The sequence below is a fragment of the Hevea brasiliensis genome, chromosome 16, assembly GCF_030052815.1.
Source record: "Hevea brasiliensis isolate MT/VB/25A 57/8 chromosome 16, ASM3005281v1, whole genome shotgun sequence".
NCBI lineage: Eukaryota > Viridiplantae > Streptophyta > Magnoliopsida > Malpighiales > Euphorbiaceae > Hevea > Hevea brasiliensis.
Window position 1 is genome coordinate 37121038 of NC_079508.1, and position 16977 is coordinate 37138014.

At 32.5% G+C, this 16977-nt stretch overlaps 1 protein-coding gene across 4 annotated transcripts; it reads right to left on the reverse strand.

Annotated features, from left to right (window-relative positions):
- Window positions 1–11468: 11468 nt before the first annotated feature.
- LOC131174431 (uncharacterized) lies at window positions 11469–14760 on the reverse strand. Of its 4 annotated transcripts, none has more exons than XM_058137719.1 (6): window positions 14117–14760; window positions 13569–13733; window positions 13320–13421; window positions 13147–13221; window positions 12907–13023; window positions 11469–11871 (listed from the first exon to the last, which is right to left on the reverse strand). In XM_058137719.1, the coding sequence occupies exons 1-6, from the start codon at window positions 14135–14137 to the stop codon at window positions 11746–11748; spliced, it is 606 nt and encodes a 201-aa protein (XP_057993702.1). In that variant the 5' UTR covers window positions 14138–14760; the 3' UTR covers window positions 11469–11745. The 4 variants fall into 4 exon arrangements, with proteins under 4 accessions (XP_057993702.1, XP_057993700.1, XP_057993703.1 ...); XM_058137717.1 differs by having other exon boundaries at window positions 11469–12090; window positions 14117–14752; XM_058137720.1 differs by having other exon boundaries at window positions 13150–13221; window positions 14117–14748.
- Between the last annotated feature and the right edge of the window lie 2217 nt (window positions 14761–16977).

The following is a 16977-nucleotide window of genomic DNA, read 5'->3' on the forward strand; positions in this document are numbered from 1 at the left end:
ATATCTGACGATCGACACAACCTGCGACATAAGCTAATTCGGTTGTGCTGCAGGTTGTGTCGCTCTCGGCCATTTTTAACTCAACTTCAAAATTTTTTGCAATTCGACTTTAATCTCCTCCAAATGGCTACTCTGATCAAAATTCATCAAATTTCTCCAGATTTAACCTACAAAGCAAATAAATTCCAAAAATTAAACTAAGAAATGTGAAAATTGCAAAATTGACTAAATATATACTAATATCTAAAATAATAGCTATGAATAAGGGTAAATTATGTGCAAAAATTACTCCTAAATGATGATCTAAAATGCATGCATCAAAAGCCTGTGGACCCGATGAAATACCAATTGAAGTGTGGAAGTATTTGGGAGATATGGGAGTGGCATGGTTAACTAAATTATTTAATAAGATTCTAAACTCAAAGAAAATGCCTGATGAATGGAGGAAGAGTATTTTAGTACCTATTTTTAAAAATAAGGGAGACATACAGAGTTGCTCAAACTATAGGGGAATTAAACTCATGAGCCATACTATGAAGTTGTGGGAGAGAGTTGTGGAGCATCGACTACGTCATGATACTTCTATCTCTCTCAATCAATTTGGTTTCATGCCCATTGCTCAACTATGGAAGCGATCTTTCTCATTAGAAGCTTGATGGAGAAATATAGAGATGTGAAGAAAGATCTACACATGGTTTTTATTGATTTGGAGAAGGCTTATGATAGTGTTCCAAGAGAGGTCTTATGGAATGTGTTAGAACAAAAGAGGGTATCTATTAGGTACATACAAGTATTGAAAGATATGTATGAAGGAGCAACTACTATTGTGCGCACAGTGGGAGGGGACACAAGTGATTTTCCGATCTCAATTGGATTACACCAAGGATCACCATAAGCCCTTACCTTTTTACATTAGTTTTAGATGAACTGAAACATATACAAGAGAGTATTCCTTGGTGCATGATGTTTGCGGATGATATTGTTCTGATAGATGAGACACGAGAAGGAGTCAATAGGAAGCTAGAACTTTGGAGAAGCACTCTAGAGTCAAACGATTTTAAATTAAGTAGAACGAAGACAGAATACATGCATTGCAAGGTCAGTGAAGGCCAAACGGGTGATAGGGAAGGAGTTAGTTTGAATGGAGTGGTACTATCCCAAAGTAATCACTTTAAATATCTAGGTTCAGTCCTTCAAGTAGATGGGGGATGTGAGGAGGATGTTAGTCATAGGATTAAAGTCCGATGGTTGAAGTGGAGACGTGCCACGAGAGTTTTATGTGATCGTAAGATTCCCAATAAGTTGAAAGGAAAATTTTACTGTACAGCCATACGACCGACTATGTTATATGGTAGTGAGTGTTGGGCACTGAAAGAGTCATATGCATCTAAGATAAGAGTTGCAGAGATGAGAATGTTAAGGTGGATGAGTGGCCATACTAGACTAGATAAAGTCCGTAATGAGAGTATTAGAGAAAAGGTAGGAGTGGTGCCAATTGAAGATAAGTTGAGAGAAGGGAGATTGAGGTGGTTTGGTCAAGTGAAGCGTAGACATACGGAGGCTCCAGTTAGACAAGTAGAGCACATTAGGTTAGAGGATAGAAAGAAAAAAAGGGGTAGACCTAAATTAACTTGGAGGAGAGTAGTACAACATGACTTAGAAGCATTAAACATTTCTGAGGATTTAACCCAAAATCGTTCAGAGTGGAAAAAGCGAATCTATATAGCCGACCCCAAATTTTTGGGATAAAGGCTTAGTTGAGTTGAGTTGAGTTGTATGTAATTCAAATAAAATCTAAGTAAATTATAAACTAAATTTAAAATACATTTTTATCTTTTTTATAGATAAACACTTTAATAATGTGATTTTATAAAATACAATTTCTTAATTGATGATAAATTGGAAATAGTCTATGCTATTATAATTAAAAAATAATGCTAATTATAGTATTACATAACTAATTTTACACGTAAGAAAAAATATATAGAGTATTACACAATCAATCTCACTTATATATATCAAAACTTTTGAGTTTTTTATTGCAATATTTAATTCAAAATTTTATCTCATTTTAATTATTTTTAACTGTTAAATGATTACATTCATATCATTCACTATTGATTATCTCTAAAGGACAAAATAAACAAAAAGTTAACACTATACTTATAATAAAAATTGGGAGGGTTCTTTTTTTTTTTTTTTTTTATATAGCAACTTCATCCTTGATATGTAGAGAAAACATCTCAGAAATTATAGCAAGATTTTCTATATACTAAGGGAGAGAGAGGAAGAGAGATTTTTTTTTTCATTTAGATAAATTTTTTTCAATATTTGAAGATTTGTATTTTTGTGCCAAAATTGAAACGCTATGAATAAATTGCAAAAGTAAAAAAATTTTGCTGTTTATTATGATTAGAACTTTAATTAAAATATAGGATGAATTACAATTAAGCCCATAAGGTATAGAAAAATCCACATATCAATCCTTAATTTGTTTTTGACAATAATTTAGTCCTTAAATTTAAACTCCGTTAATAAATTAGTGTTTCAATTGAAATCAGACTCAATTTTCTGTCAATCAACCTTAGACTCTAGAAGCCAACTCACATAATTTTATTTTATTGCATAATTACAAAGGTGGGAATGGTGTCCCTATTTTCCAAATCTGAAGCTAAGCTTAGATAATAACGGATTGTCACACCTAAACACACCCACAACTATGCCATCTTGAGAATCTAGTTGCAAACTGACCGTTATTTTTACCAGTCAGGCTTCACATTTTTATCAAACATTTTAAAAATGCTATAGTGGCAACTATGTAGGGAGGGTTATCATTGCCACTGGAATTTGGAGTTAACTCCAAGAAAAAAAAAGGGTCGGTATCAAACATATAAAACGGCATACAAAGTGTATGACATTAAACCCAAAAAAAGAAAAATAACACTTTCGAAACTAAAATTGAGGAGTGCAGAAAGATGCTGACTTACTAAGTGACGGGGGCAGTTTCTTTGTGGCAATAAAGTTTCTTGAAATAGAGTCATTGCAGCATATTTTATGCAGGAGGCAGTCCTTAAAGATCTTAGCTTTAAGTGTAATTATTTTGTTTTTGTGGTTTGTGGCAATACTTCTTTTGCAGCATATGGCACCAAGCTATTGGGATTGTTTCGGCTAGTAATAGTGAGACTTTGTTACAATTATTTGGGTTCTTGGTTTATGTTGGTTCTACTGCTAGGCTCTGTGATTCAAGGCATTTTATTAACCTCAAAAGTTGAGAAGCTGTAGTCTATGAATTTGTTGCTCTATATGGCCTCATAGCCACATAACTTTAAGAAAGGAGAGAGTTTCTTGGAAGTTGAATCTTGTTATATTGAAATGGGTTTGAACAAACCTCAAAAACTCGGCAATGCTATCTCGACCAGATGGGTTTCTATCTTATCTAGAAGAAAAAAAATGAAAAGAAAAACAAATTAATGTGTATATTATCAGAGAAGACATTATTATTATTTTACATCAATTAATAAATCTTGAGTCTAATTTTAATAATAAAAAAATATCAATTAATTAAATAAAATTTAAATTTATGAACCAAAATTTTGTTAAAAACAAATTAGAAATTAACTGTTGGTTCCAGTTTGAGCCTTAGTTTGAAACGGTTTGATGGTTTAAGGTGATTTGGAGTGCAGTTTAGGGTGATTTGGAAGGCAATTTCGGACGGTGTCAATAGAAAAATGAAATTATTTTTGTTTTCACGAAAAACTAATAAGAAATGTGTAGGACATAATTAAAAGAAAGTTATAGAACTAAAAAGAGATAAAATTAATTTTAGCTAAAAAAAATTAGTGGATTGGAGTATTTTGTAGAGCTATTGTAATTGTAACTGGGAACTAAAGAAAGTTTTGAGAATAATTGCATAGAGGATTTAAGAGAATTTTACATTTTTGTGCACAAAATAAGGCTGGGTGGGGGTATTTATAGAGTTATTGTAAATTTTTTAATTTCAAAATTATCCCTAAAAACTTTTTTTTTTGTTACCAAGGACAAAATGTAATTTTACTATTATTATTTTTTAAATGTATTATAGTAAAGTAAAAAAAGATAGAATATTTTTTTTTTAACTTTAATTGACCTAACTATAATTTGCTTTTAGAGAGCAAGGGATTGCTAGCGTTCTGGGCCTAGTGCCTGGCTCTTTGGCGGGGTGTTGGGTCTAGCTACTAGCAAGCCTAGTTTCTTCAAATTGAATTGCTGGTTTGATTAAGTTTAGAATCGATGGTTCACGATTTCATGATTTCTTGAAGTTGAACTAAACTATGGAGGATGATTTCCGTTCGGTTTGATGATGGTTCTGATTTTGACTGCTTTTGGTTCGAGTTTTGACAAGTCTGATTCCGATTTGATTCTAGTTCCGTACTAATCCTAATGCAGGAGCATATGCATTAGACTTCAAGCTCAATACCAACATGGTTGTTGTTGATGTCTTTCAACTTGAAATCTTGAACAGTGTTGAATTCAATAGCTAAAAGGTGATTTATGAAGTTACGTAATTAATCACTTCCATCGAGAGCCTTTAGATCCTTTCCTAAACACCGATTGCAAACAGCCCTTAGGTAAGTGAAGGCCTAACATGCTAAAATGGAGAGCCTTTAGTACCTTTGAAGTTGAGATTGTGAAAGCAAGGGCATGACTAACAAATTATTACTATATACTAAAAGAATGTGACTTTTTATTGTTCTTAAGAAAAGTAAAAGATCTCTTTTACCATATGTGCTTATTTACATTAGAGTTCATTGCCTGCTTATTTACATTAGAGTTCATTGGCCTTTTTCATAGGTTTTTTTTTTTTGCTTTTTTATTTCTTTACTTGTTTCTCTTATTTTTTTTCCAACAAAAAAACTAGGATTATCGTTTCAATAATAGGTAACCCTGACATTTTCCTGGCTTTTTCTTTTTTTTTACAAGCTTTTCTGTTGTTTTTTACAATTTTTTTCAAAAATCTTTCATTCTTTTATTTTAAAAATAGTAATGCTTTTTTTCAAATATTTTTAAATTCAATTTATTTTAAAGAGGTATTTAGTTCATCTGTTGAATGTAGCTGACAGCTTATAAACATCCAAATAACTGAATCAATGTGTTTGGTAAACCCATTAAAAAGATAGTTGATAGCTGAAACAGTACCTATTAGTTGTATTTTCTATCAGCTCTACAATAGGAGCTGTAAATTATTTATGTTATTTCTAATTATGAAAATGAAAACAGAGAATGATAATTTTATATTTATTATTAAATAAAATGAAATTTACAATTTACAGCTGAATAAATGGCTGAATATACTCAATATACGCACTGAATAGATAGCACCTTGATGACGAGTGATTTATTTTTAGGTCAGCTTATATTTATATTGTCTGTAGAATAGCGCTTGATATACACATAGCCTTTGGAGCACATATTAGGTGGTCGCCCTTTGGATGTAGCTCTGTACATGTGTATGATCACTATTTTTTTTGCTCTTGGGTTATTTTTATGTCATTATAAAGCCCAAGGTACCAACATTGCTCACAAGCTGCCAGAGTTTATTATTGTGCTTAAGATGCCAGTGTTATATACATAAAGCATTTTGCGAGTGTATGAGGATATTGCAGATACTACGATTTCGATATGTTTATTTTAGCAATATTATTACAGCATGAATTTTATTTTAGTTCAGCTACATGATTTAGATTAAATGATATTTATTCTGCTGACCTATTCAAATATATAGAAATTGGTACTATTAAGTACCAAAACCTTATTTGTTCCCCTTTGTTATTTATTTATCTACTGACTGAGTAGTTGTGCTCACCTCTTAATTTTTTTAAATACTTTAGATCCTTTTTGCTAATTTCAGCAGTAACCGCCCTTCTTCAGTATTATCCTCTCTTTCACTTTACCAGCTTCTTCTGGATAATTATTTTGTTTTAGTTTACTGTACATACGTATAGACAGGTAGAAGCTTTGAACTATAAATATTTTCTTTTGAACTATAAATAAAGAATATGGGGTCTTAAGATGAATTCTTAAGTATAATAACATCAATTCGTTAATACACAACATTGCCCAAAAGACAAAAATCCAAAAGTTAAATGAAATGCAAATGTGAATTGAAAGACAGCCCACAAACATTTAAAACAAATAAAATAGAGTTATTACATAATTTGGACCGCACCTGAAGGCTGCGGACATACCTCCATTACAAAATGAAGGATCAGGTCCACGTAGTTCTATAATTTGTACAAAAAAAAAAAGTCAACAGAACTCAAATAGGATGACCAAATTTTGCAAGACATGTAGTTACAGAGATATCATGCTATTTCCATAACTCTTCCATGTGATTCTGTCAACTTCCAAACGTCCAGCGTTCCAGTTCCATCACTAGTGAAAAAGAGACCTCCAGGACCCGTCTGAATTGTTCTCACTTCGCTTTTCGAAAAAATCCTACCCCTCTCAATGAATCTAAACAATGAAATAGGATTATTTTTGTAGGGCAGTGCCAAAAATAAAAAAAAAAATCAATTCGCCGCAAGTTGATTGCTATAAGTCTTTTAGTGTGTACTTACGTTGGCAGTTCATGCAGGTAAACAGTATTGTTACTGCAAGAGCAAAACAAAATTGGTTTTGCTTCTGCATCATGCATCCCACAAAGAAACATTAATGCCCTATTACAATGAAATATTAATTTTACAACGGAAATTATTTCATTCCACCATCACTTTGACAATTTAAATCAAAGAATAAAATAAAATAACTGTGAAATGGAGTATAAGAAATCAAATAACAAAGATCGATAAACAAATAACAATTCCATTTTTAACAAATGCTGCCACTTCATATATTACAGCCTAAGACAATTAACAAACAAAATCTTTGTAGCTCAAAGAGAATAGGATTGATTTTACTCAAATTTTTAAAACTGAGTACAATTTTTTAAAAAATAAAAGATAGTATACGGAAATTACATCCACCAAGAGAGCTTAAATAAAAATTAGGAACTACATTCCATAGGCCGAAATAAACTTGGTCAATCATACCACAATAACTAATGTTCAAAGAAATCTAACCCTAAGATCTAAGAAAAAATAAAAGTCTACTTAAAATGCATAAGAGTATAAACTTGGAAGTTGGAGACAAATAACTTACATGTTCCTCATTATGTGTATAAATCACATCCAAGCTACCCTCTTCAGTAAAAGCCCATGCTTTTATTGTCTTGTCTAATGAACAAGATAGTAGACACTGATCCCAACAAATAAGAGACGTTACAGCATCATTATGACCACTCAATGTATGAACACACTATAAAGTGTCAGGGTCCCACTCCTAAAAGAAAAATAACAAAAACAAAATTTGGAGGGTGAGAGTAGAATCAAACAACCAAATATATCCTTCCTATGCACATGAAGGGACAAAAGGAAAACTGATGAAGAAAAAAATTCAACTCTTATGTATTTAGAAATCGGATATGGAAGAAAACATGAAGAATTAATCCAAAAAGAAATAAAATTTCTTCCAAATATCACTCAGATGCATTAATGATATAAAAATTTAATTTAAAATAAGCCAATTATATAAGGGTATAGTGCCTCAGAACAACTTCAGTGAGTTAATAGGGCGAAAACAATACACTCTTATCAGATACGTTACAAATGATATGCTTGTTGGCTTCAAAAATTCACATAATTACAATGTATTGCTTAATCCAATTGACTGAGAGTATTGAGTCACATGTTTTGCAAAGTGTAGGGCTGTATCAGAGCTATCTTCTATACAAAATCACATACAAAGGATAAAACATTAAGGTTATAAGCATTAACCTTATAGTATTGTCCACAGAACTAGAGTATAGCCTATTTCTTCCAACAGTTAAGCATATAACAGCACTGGTGTGACCTTTCATAGATGAGGCCAGTTCAAAAGGATTTGGGTTCTTAGTACTCCCTTTCCAAGCCAAAATGGCACCATCATGCAAACACAAAAAGGAAAAGGATTTGAATTCTTCTTTTTTTTTTTTTCTCCAGATCATATTTATGGTGATGATAAAAAAAAAATCACGTAAAAGAAAGATTACAGCATAACAATTGAACACAATGCCATCAATGGGAGAGCAGCTTCCCAAAATCATAGGTATGAGCACACAAAAAACTTGGCTACATCAGTACCTCACCCTTAAATTTAAGAACAATAAACAATAATAATGTGACAAAAACCTAATGCATCATCTCAAAATTTTCACAAAATCGGGCATCAATAATTAGAAGCTTATTGTATCCACTGGTAAACAAGTCAACAACTTAAAAAATTATAGATGCAATTGCCTGTGCCCTCGCAAAAAGCATATCAACAACATCAGCTATAGCTATAGCATAAACTTGCCCAACTGGCCCATCGAGATTAAATTCAACAGCTGTCTCAATGTTCTATGCCTGAAAGATCACACACAAAATGGCCATAAGCTCTTAAGCAGAAACTAACCAAGTTAGATGAAGCACTACAAGTCAGATGTAAACTAGCCTTAACAATATTTGGCAAGCCTACAAATATCCAGGGGCCTTCACTGATTAAAGTCCCAATTTTGACACTAAGATTTATCGCTCTTATTGATTGACCAGTATTGTAGTCCCAAACATGTACTGTTCCATCACTACTACTCGAGAAAAGCTTGTCAGATCCTGATGGAAGAGCAATCCCAGAGACAGCCTATCATACAAAAAGTCACCAATGAAAATCAAACATTTATCCATAAGTTTACACAATAACTCCTCGTGCGCATAAAATTGTTTGCATGCAAAAGAAAACAAAGATTATATAAAACATGAATGGATTACTAGAAAGTCAAAGAAAAATTCAAAAAAATGATCAACTGTATGTGCCCCTTGAGCTTTGCTAATGTCGAAAACCAATCCCCATAAAACCATGAATGCAAGAACTGGCACCCATCTCCTTTATCACATTTGTCTGACATCCAGTTATTACAAAAGAGGTGGCAATTCTTTGTGCATGAACCTACAGGGGTTCCTATTACACTTTCCCATCATCCAGTAATGACAAACAACATTATTGTGCGCAGGTCCTCCTCCAATTTACTTATTATTTATATATTTTGAAGGAAGCAATGTTATTTAATAAAAAAATAATTATTTAATAAAAAAATAATATAATGGAGTATAAATAAATTAAAAAAAAATTGTAGATGTCAATTTTATAAAAATTTATTAAACATATGATGAAAAATTAAAAATAATCATATAATTCACATTGGCTATATTATAATAAAGCAAAAAAAATTATTTAGGTCAATAATTAAAATTTAAAAGAAAATTAAAATTATGAAGATATATACATAAGAATTTTTCAAGAGAGTTGGGGCCATGGCCCACTAGCTCCTCCTCTCTGCCCCTATATATGGACGCCCAGTTGCATAGTTAATAATTAATTATTAATAGTTGATAAATAATTATTAAAGCCAATGAAAATTTGTTAATTAATAAGACATAATCAATGCTCCCATTAAGTTGAAAGTTTAAGCTTTATTAATTATTTTTTTTACTAAGCGATCTATTGATGATATATCTTAACCCTAAAATAATGAGTGTCTCCTCCTCTAAACTTTTTATTATACAAAAAATAAAAATTAAAATATTGAAAATAACTTAATTTTTGTTTATTTTTAAAATGTAGAGAATGAATAAATCTTAAATTTTATTCTCTTTATTTATTTATTTTAAGATTAATTATTTTTATAATTAATTTTTAAACACAGGAAAAAGGATCTCCAAACTAATGCTAGTGATTAATATTGAGGTGCTATTTTACTTAAAGAACTCGATGGAAAATGATAAATTTGTGGTCATGCAAGTGAACAATTCAAAGAGTCTGATCAATAATAAGAATTTATTTGTATTAGTTTTTTTATGGGATTAATTTTAAACTTAAAACAAATCTAAGTTAAAATTGACCAGATTTTACAAGAAATGATTTAATCAAGGCTGTTTATATTAAAATTACATGATTATCCCTAAAAACTCTTTTTTTTTTAATTGCATACTAAATTCATTTACAATTTAGGCATATGAACAAAGAATGGACCCATAACTCCCTTCGGTGAAAGAATCATAATTCCTAATTCCTTCTCTTCTTCTATCTTCTCTGTAAATATAATTTAATGATGATAACGGGTAAGGTATTTACATATATTCATTCATTAAATTCTAACAAGATGAGTTGGGGTAGTATACGATCGAGTTTAAAATTCCTGTCAGTTGGAGTTTTCTATTAGTTGAATCTAAAAAATTAATTAAGTATAAAAAATATATTTTTATATATTATATTTTAAATAAATAGAATTTAAATATTTTATAAAAATATTAAATTAATGTAAATTATTAATTAAAATATATAAAATTAAATAGATTCAAAAGTAATAATAATTGAGTTTGGGGTAAATTGAGATATTTAAAAATAAATTTTAATCAGATTTTTGGGACATCTTCAGAATATATTAATCGGGTTCAGATTCATATTTAAATAGGATAATTTTCGTGAATAGCTACCCGTTACCTTCCCCAAGTATAATCCTTCATCTTCATAATTTATTTTTTTGAAACATCCATTGATCTGTTGGATTTCATTTTTTAGTTCCCTAAAATTGGACAGGAAATGCATAAGAATTTTTCAGATGGTAAGATATTGGCCAGAACTACCAAAATGTCCATTGTTAGAAGAACGAAAATTTAAAGAAATATATGAGAATAATTTGTATAATACAACTAAGCAGATGCTAATTATAATACATTATATATATATATATATATATATATATATATATATATATATATATATATATATATATATATATATATATATATATATATATATCATAAAAAATTAAACTTTAAAGAACTAAAGGGCCAAAAAAAGAAGGATGCAGGTCAAGCAAAATGGGACTGGAAAAAACATACAGAGATAATGGAACTTTAAAGAGAAGCCTACATATGTTACCATACCCAGAGTTCATCAGGAAGTCAATCCACATGTCTACATTCAGACTGCAATTTAATACATGAAATTTGCAGAAACTTACAAACCAAAAGAATGGGGCAAAATGAACTGCAGAAACAATCATGTTGAACTGCAAAACTGTTGCAAACATTATAATCTCAAGTTCAATTCTGCACTGCCACAATGACCAACACATAATTGCATAAAAGGTAAACTCAAAACTGAAAATCCATAAAAGAGAAACATTTAGAATTTCAGGAGGAGCCTTTGAAGTTGAAAATTTATCAGAGTTAATAGGACACCAATGCTTCAAGAGTCAAGATCTTCATAATAATCAAATGACCGTCCTAAATCATTCGTTCATGCTAACTCATCAACACATCATGTTACTCCATCTAGGAAAACTAGCACGTTACAAGGGCAACAAAATCTTAACTCGGTAATTGAGCCTTTATTGCAACTTTGCAGCAGCCCAATACATGTCATAGAAGATGTACCACATTCTTCATATGTTCAGCACAGCAATAGATATGAACTAATATATGTATCAATCTGAAAATGACTTCATACACAATGACTTCACCGCGAATTATACTTCTTCCAACAAATGTCTCATTCATAGAAGGGGCACTAAAGAGCACTAAGGTTAATACAATACAGTCTCACTGAATGATTTTTAACTTTCAAGTCTCAAAGCAATCTTACCAACTATTAACATCCAGCAATTGCGAGATTTAATGCCTGATATCCCTCTTCAGTGGATGAAAGTGAATGGTGGTTGTCTATTCCTACACCGAGAAAGCAATGCTGGCCCCATGGGAAAGGCAAAAGCCAAATCTGCATTTTTAAAGTCAACCAATTCGAAATCGGCACCTTCATCATAAATAAATCGTGGCAACCGACCTCTTGGATTGCATATATGATCTTCCTAAGAGCATTCAAGTGACCTTGGAATGAATCATTCATCAATACCACAACTTCCCACGTATCAAGTAAATAGCTCTCATTCCCACAAAAAACTATGACACAACCTTCCTTCAAATAGAGAAAAAGGTGCTACACATGCAAAAAAAACAAATCATGATCTACAACTGCATGTAGCTTGGCAAAGCCAGAGATATAGACCATCATCTCATTGATCCAGTCAAACAAGATTTGCACAGAAAACATTAATTGGAATCACAATAGGCAGTTGCTAGAATCCTACTTCAGAAACAGAAGTATGTAAAATGTCTTACATCCTAAAGGAATTTCTACATATTTGCATTTCCCCTTCAATTTGCTCTTAAAGATGATGCCAATCATATTAAATATTTAAAAAAAGAGTTGCTTTCTGCATTCACCGCATAAATTATATACCTAACATCATTGTTAAGCAAGCACCACTAAGCTGATCATTTTTATGCCAAATCCACCCTTTTTAACAAAAGTATATTCAATGAGATGCCACTAATCAAAGTAAAACCATGAATAACAAGGTGCTGAAAGCAAAGCACACATTCATAACATGTTGCCAACTTGAAACACTAATGGCGCATGAGTACAGCTCATGAGATCCTACACATGCATTGACCAAGGAATTAAAGAAAATCATATATGGAACATCAAAATTCACCACTCAATCACTAGCAAATATATAATATCACATTTTGTATTCTTCAATTCTTAATTTCACATGACCAGAGTGTCTCACAATGGATTAAAACTGATAGCGATAACCATTCAACAAAATTTGTCAACATAAAAATTAATTGAAGAATACAATTAGAAACTACTCAAATATTAACCAATATAGCTATCAAATAGATGCAATTACAACTGAGAGGAACTAGGCCTGAATTGTGCGGAAACTAAGAAACGTAAATAACAAACCTGATTCGTAACATCCTTTATCATTTCTCTAGCCATCTCAATTTGCTTTCTATCACCAGTCACTCTCACTGTCCTTTCTTTGGCACCATCCCCTTCTGGAAGATGTTGAGGTATCAACTAAATGAAAATAGGCTTGTTAGTTATATCCTAAGATGAACACTTTCTAAACAATGTTAATGACTACAATCAAGGCCTAGTCTATACGAAAACAAATTTCAATGCAAGGCCAATGACATCAACTACCTGAATGCGCGCTCCCGATTTGGCTCGGAGAGCTTTAATGGCGTCCCCACCTCTGCTTATGATCAGACCAACCTGGTACAAGGACTGATTACGTAAGTATGTTTAAAAAATATCAAATAAGTATTTACTGTAATAACCATGCATCGTCAGCTATAAATGTAACCAACAACCTTCTCATTTGGAACTTGCATCTCAAGTTGTTCTCCCACTCCACTGGTCTGTGCACTAGGTAGGCCCCTAGCTACAGGGGAGGGGGAACCACCAGCATCAGCCTGCAATAATCATGCTTATGTTAGGGAATGATAGAAAATCAGTACCACAATCTCCAAATCAACTCATAGCATGTTAAAGAAAAGAAAAAGAAAACTGGGAAAAAACACAAGGAAGTTGTACTTAGGAAATAAAATTAATTCAGCTACCTCTGCTATGACAGCATTAATGAGCTTCTCAGCCTTCTTTATATTACTTAAAGTCCCTATTATTTCTACTGGCCTTGTTGTGGATTGAGGATTAGCATCAGCATCCCTTGTGATTTGAATTTTTGCCCCAGAATTATACTGCAGGTAACGAATAGTTTCTCCACCCTTTCCAATAAGAACCCCAACCCGCAAAACAGTATTTACGCAACATATTTGTCAAAAGCTTTCTTGAAAAACAAGTTCCGTAAAGAATCCAATCATCAAAATAGCAAATAGAAACAGCAAAATGGATGCACTGGGATCACCATAATGTGATTGCCACAATATATTCTGTATACGTTATACAATTGGTTATATATTTTGTTAGCGGCAATATCAATCATTTCTGTTATGCACTGTGGTACAATTACGGCTACCATTTCCTACTCTAAAAATAGTTCAAAGTCAATTAATCCCAGTAAGACTTTACAGCATCACCTTCAAAATCCCTTCTAATAATTCACTTTCCTGAGGACTTTAGTTACCATTTTGGGGCTATTTTAGCGCACCTTATCATTGGGAACCTCCATTTTGCGTGAGGTAGTTTGAGTGTCAGACGCAGGATCCTCGTCCTCCTCAGAATGTTTCTCCGATTCCTCTTTCTTCTCAGCATCATCTGTATTCAAATCCTCAACAGAAGCCCGTTGGGTATTAACAGCGTCATGACCATCTGCAGCGGGTTCTTCTTTACCTGTTGTTTCAGGAACCCCCTCAGATGGACGAAGAGCAGCGGACTCTGCTTTCTCATCCTCAACAACTGGTTCTTCAACGCTCTCCTTTGCGTGTTCCTCTGACTTCGCTCCTTCAAAACCGTTTTCGCTAGCTAATTACCAACAAAAACTTATTATTAGACCAATTTTCAAGCACTAAAATACAAACCCTTAATTTTCTCTTTGGTGTCTGCTTGTATATTCAGACATCAAATATTCCTTCTTGGATTAGTTCAGATGATATTGTACTTCATCTACAAGAACAAAAAAAATGACATCGTGCCTGAAACCAACTCAAAAGAACCAGCAAGAAGTGAGCCTCAAATGAAAAAAAATGGGAATTCTAATAATGCCATTTTGAAGCAACCAATGGATGGTGAAAGAAAAACCAACAATGGTCATTTGCAGCAAGAGAGCTAAGGCTTGCTTGGCATGTTGGGTCTGGGGCCTGCCTCTTTGCCTAGGCACTAGGCCTGGCTGCTGCCAGCTTGGTTTCTTCAAATGGAATTGTTGGTTTGATTCAATTCAAAATTGTCAGTTCACGATTCCATAATTTCTTGAACCAAACCAAACTATGTGGAGATTATTTCGGTTCGGTTTAATGATAGTTATGATTTTGACTGCTTTTGGTTCGAGTTTGACCAGTTTGATTCCTATTAAATTTCAATTCCGAACCGAACTATGGCCACCCTTACGTAGGAGCGTATGCATTAAACTTCAAGCTCAATACCAACATGTTTGTTATTGATGTCTTTGAACTTAAAATCTTGAACAATGTCGAATTCAACAGCTAAAAGGTGTTTTATGAAGAATCATTTCCATTGAAAGCCTTTGGATTCTTTCCTAAACATAGATTGCAAGGAGCTCTTAGGTAATGAAGGCCAAGATACTACACATAGAGAGCCTTTAGATACTTTGAAGTAGAGATTGTGAAAGCAAGGCAATGGCTACCAAATTGTTACTACCAAATTGTTTTATTTAAAAAATGAAATATTTTAATAATAAAAAATTACATCCGTAGCGTTTATCTTAAAGCTCCAGTCCAAGGTGCTGGTGAGATATCAATATGAAATGACATGATTGGCAATCTGGATAACTTGGAATTGAGCAAAATATTCACATTGAGAAGATTCTGTACATCATCATAGTCAATAAAAACCTGGATTGCATATCTATCCTTGAGATTTAGATCCTGCCTTGAAGAATCATGGCTGTAATATTCTGCAGGAGCATATGCATTAGACTTCAAGCTATCGCTGTCGATAGCAGCATGGTTGTTGTGGATGTCTTCGAACTTAAAATCTTGAACAGTGCCTGATTAATTCAACAGCTAGAATGTGATTTGTGAAGTTATATAAATCACTTGCATTGAGAGCCTTTAAATCCTTTCCTAAAACCTTATTACAAAGAGCCTTTAGGTAAGTGAAGGCCAAGATACTGACTATGAAGAGCCTTTTGATCCTTTGGAGTTAAGATTGTGAAAGCAAGACTATGCTTACCAAATTTAGGATAAGTTAGTAAATATGATAAGTTAATAAATGCTCCTTTTTTTAATATTAAAATGCATATTTAATATTCTTTTATTTTTTCGCATCAGCGTTTCTTAACGGCATTATTGTAAAATCCTCGTCTTGCTAACAAGAAGTAACCACGAGGTACTTGTTTGTCACAAACTTAAATTTCAAACCTACTTGAAAAAGGAATATAACCACAGAGTTCTTTTGTTGTTATTTTTCTCAATAAAAAAGTAAAGCCACTGAAATTTTGCAAAAAAGTGCACAAAAAAAAGAAAACAGAAAAAATAGTGACAAAATGCATGAAGGGAGGCTGTACATGGATCAAGTTGGTCAGGTTTAAAGATACATACACAACCAAACCAATGACTTCAGTTCCATATTCTTTGAAATCGAAGTCGTGAATTGAGAAGTGAAGACTGGGTTTAATAGGTTTTGGTTAGAAAAATGAGATCAAAAAATGTAGTGGCATTCAAAGAGAAAAACTTAATTTTCAAATCTTCATTTATGGTAATAAGATATATACCAAAGAGCTTCACGCTTACATTTTCATAATGGCACTACATGATCCTCGCCTTGTTCTTTTCTTTGGCCTTCTGGGTACCTTCTAGTCAATGCCTTAACCAAAATTTTCTCTAATTAATGTCTCCAATAGTTATTTCATTTGTGTTTCACGTTTTCAGGAAATATGTTGTCCTTCCTCGTATATTTGGCTCCATTGTAAGTTGACTCTCTCTCTCTCTCTCTCTCTCTCTCTCTCTCTCTCTCTCTACCACCTTGTACGTGAGTTATCCCATTCAACTTTTTAACATATGCATTGATCATATTCTCACATGGGTACGAGAAGATGGAAGATGTTGGACGGATCTGCGTCATCTTCTCTGTCTGTTTTTGCTGCTCCTCTTAGCATCATGGTGTGCATGCATTTGTACTAATAACACTCACCAAACTAATTAAGTATGCTAACTAGAAATTTATATATGCTTACCATATTTCTTTCATTCAAAGGCTTGTTATTAAAACAAGAAGTGTAGAATACATGCTGTCACTCTCCTTGACTCTCTATTCTATTTGCTGGTTATGGCCTTGCTGTGGACAACTACTTTATTGCCGTAAATCACCGAGTCCTATTGATAACATAATATT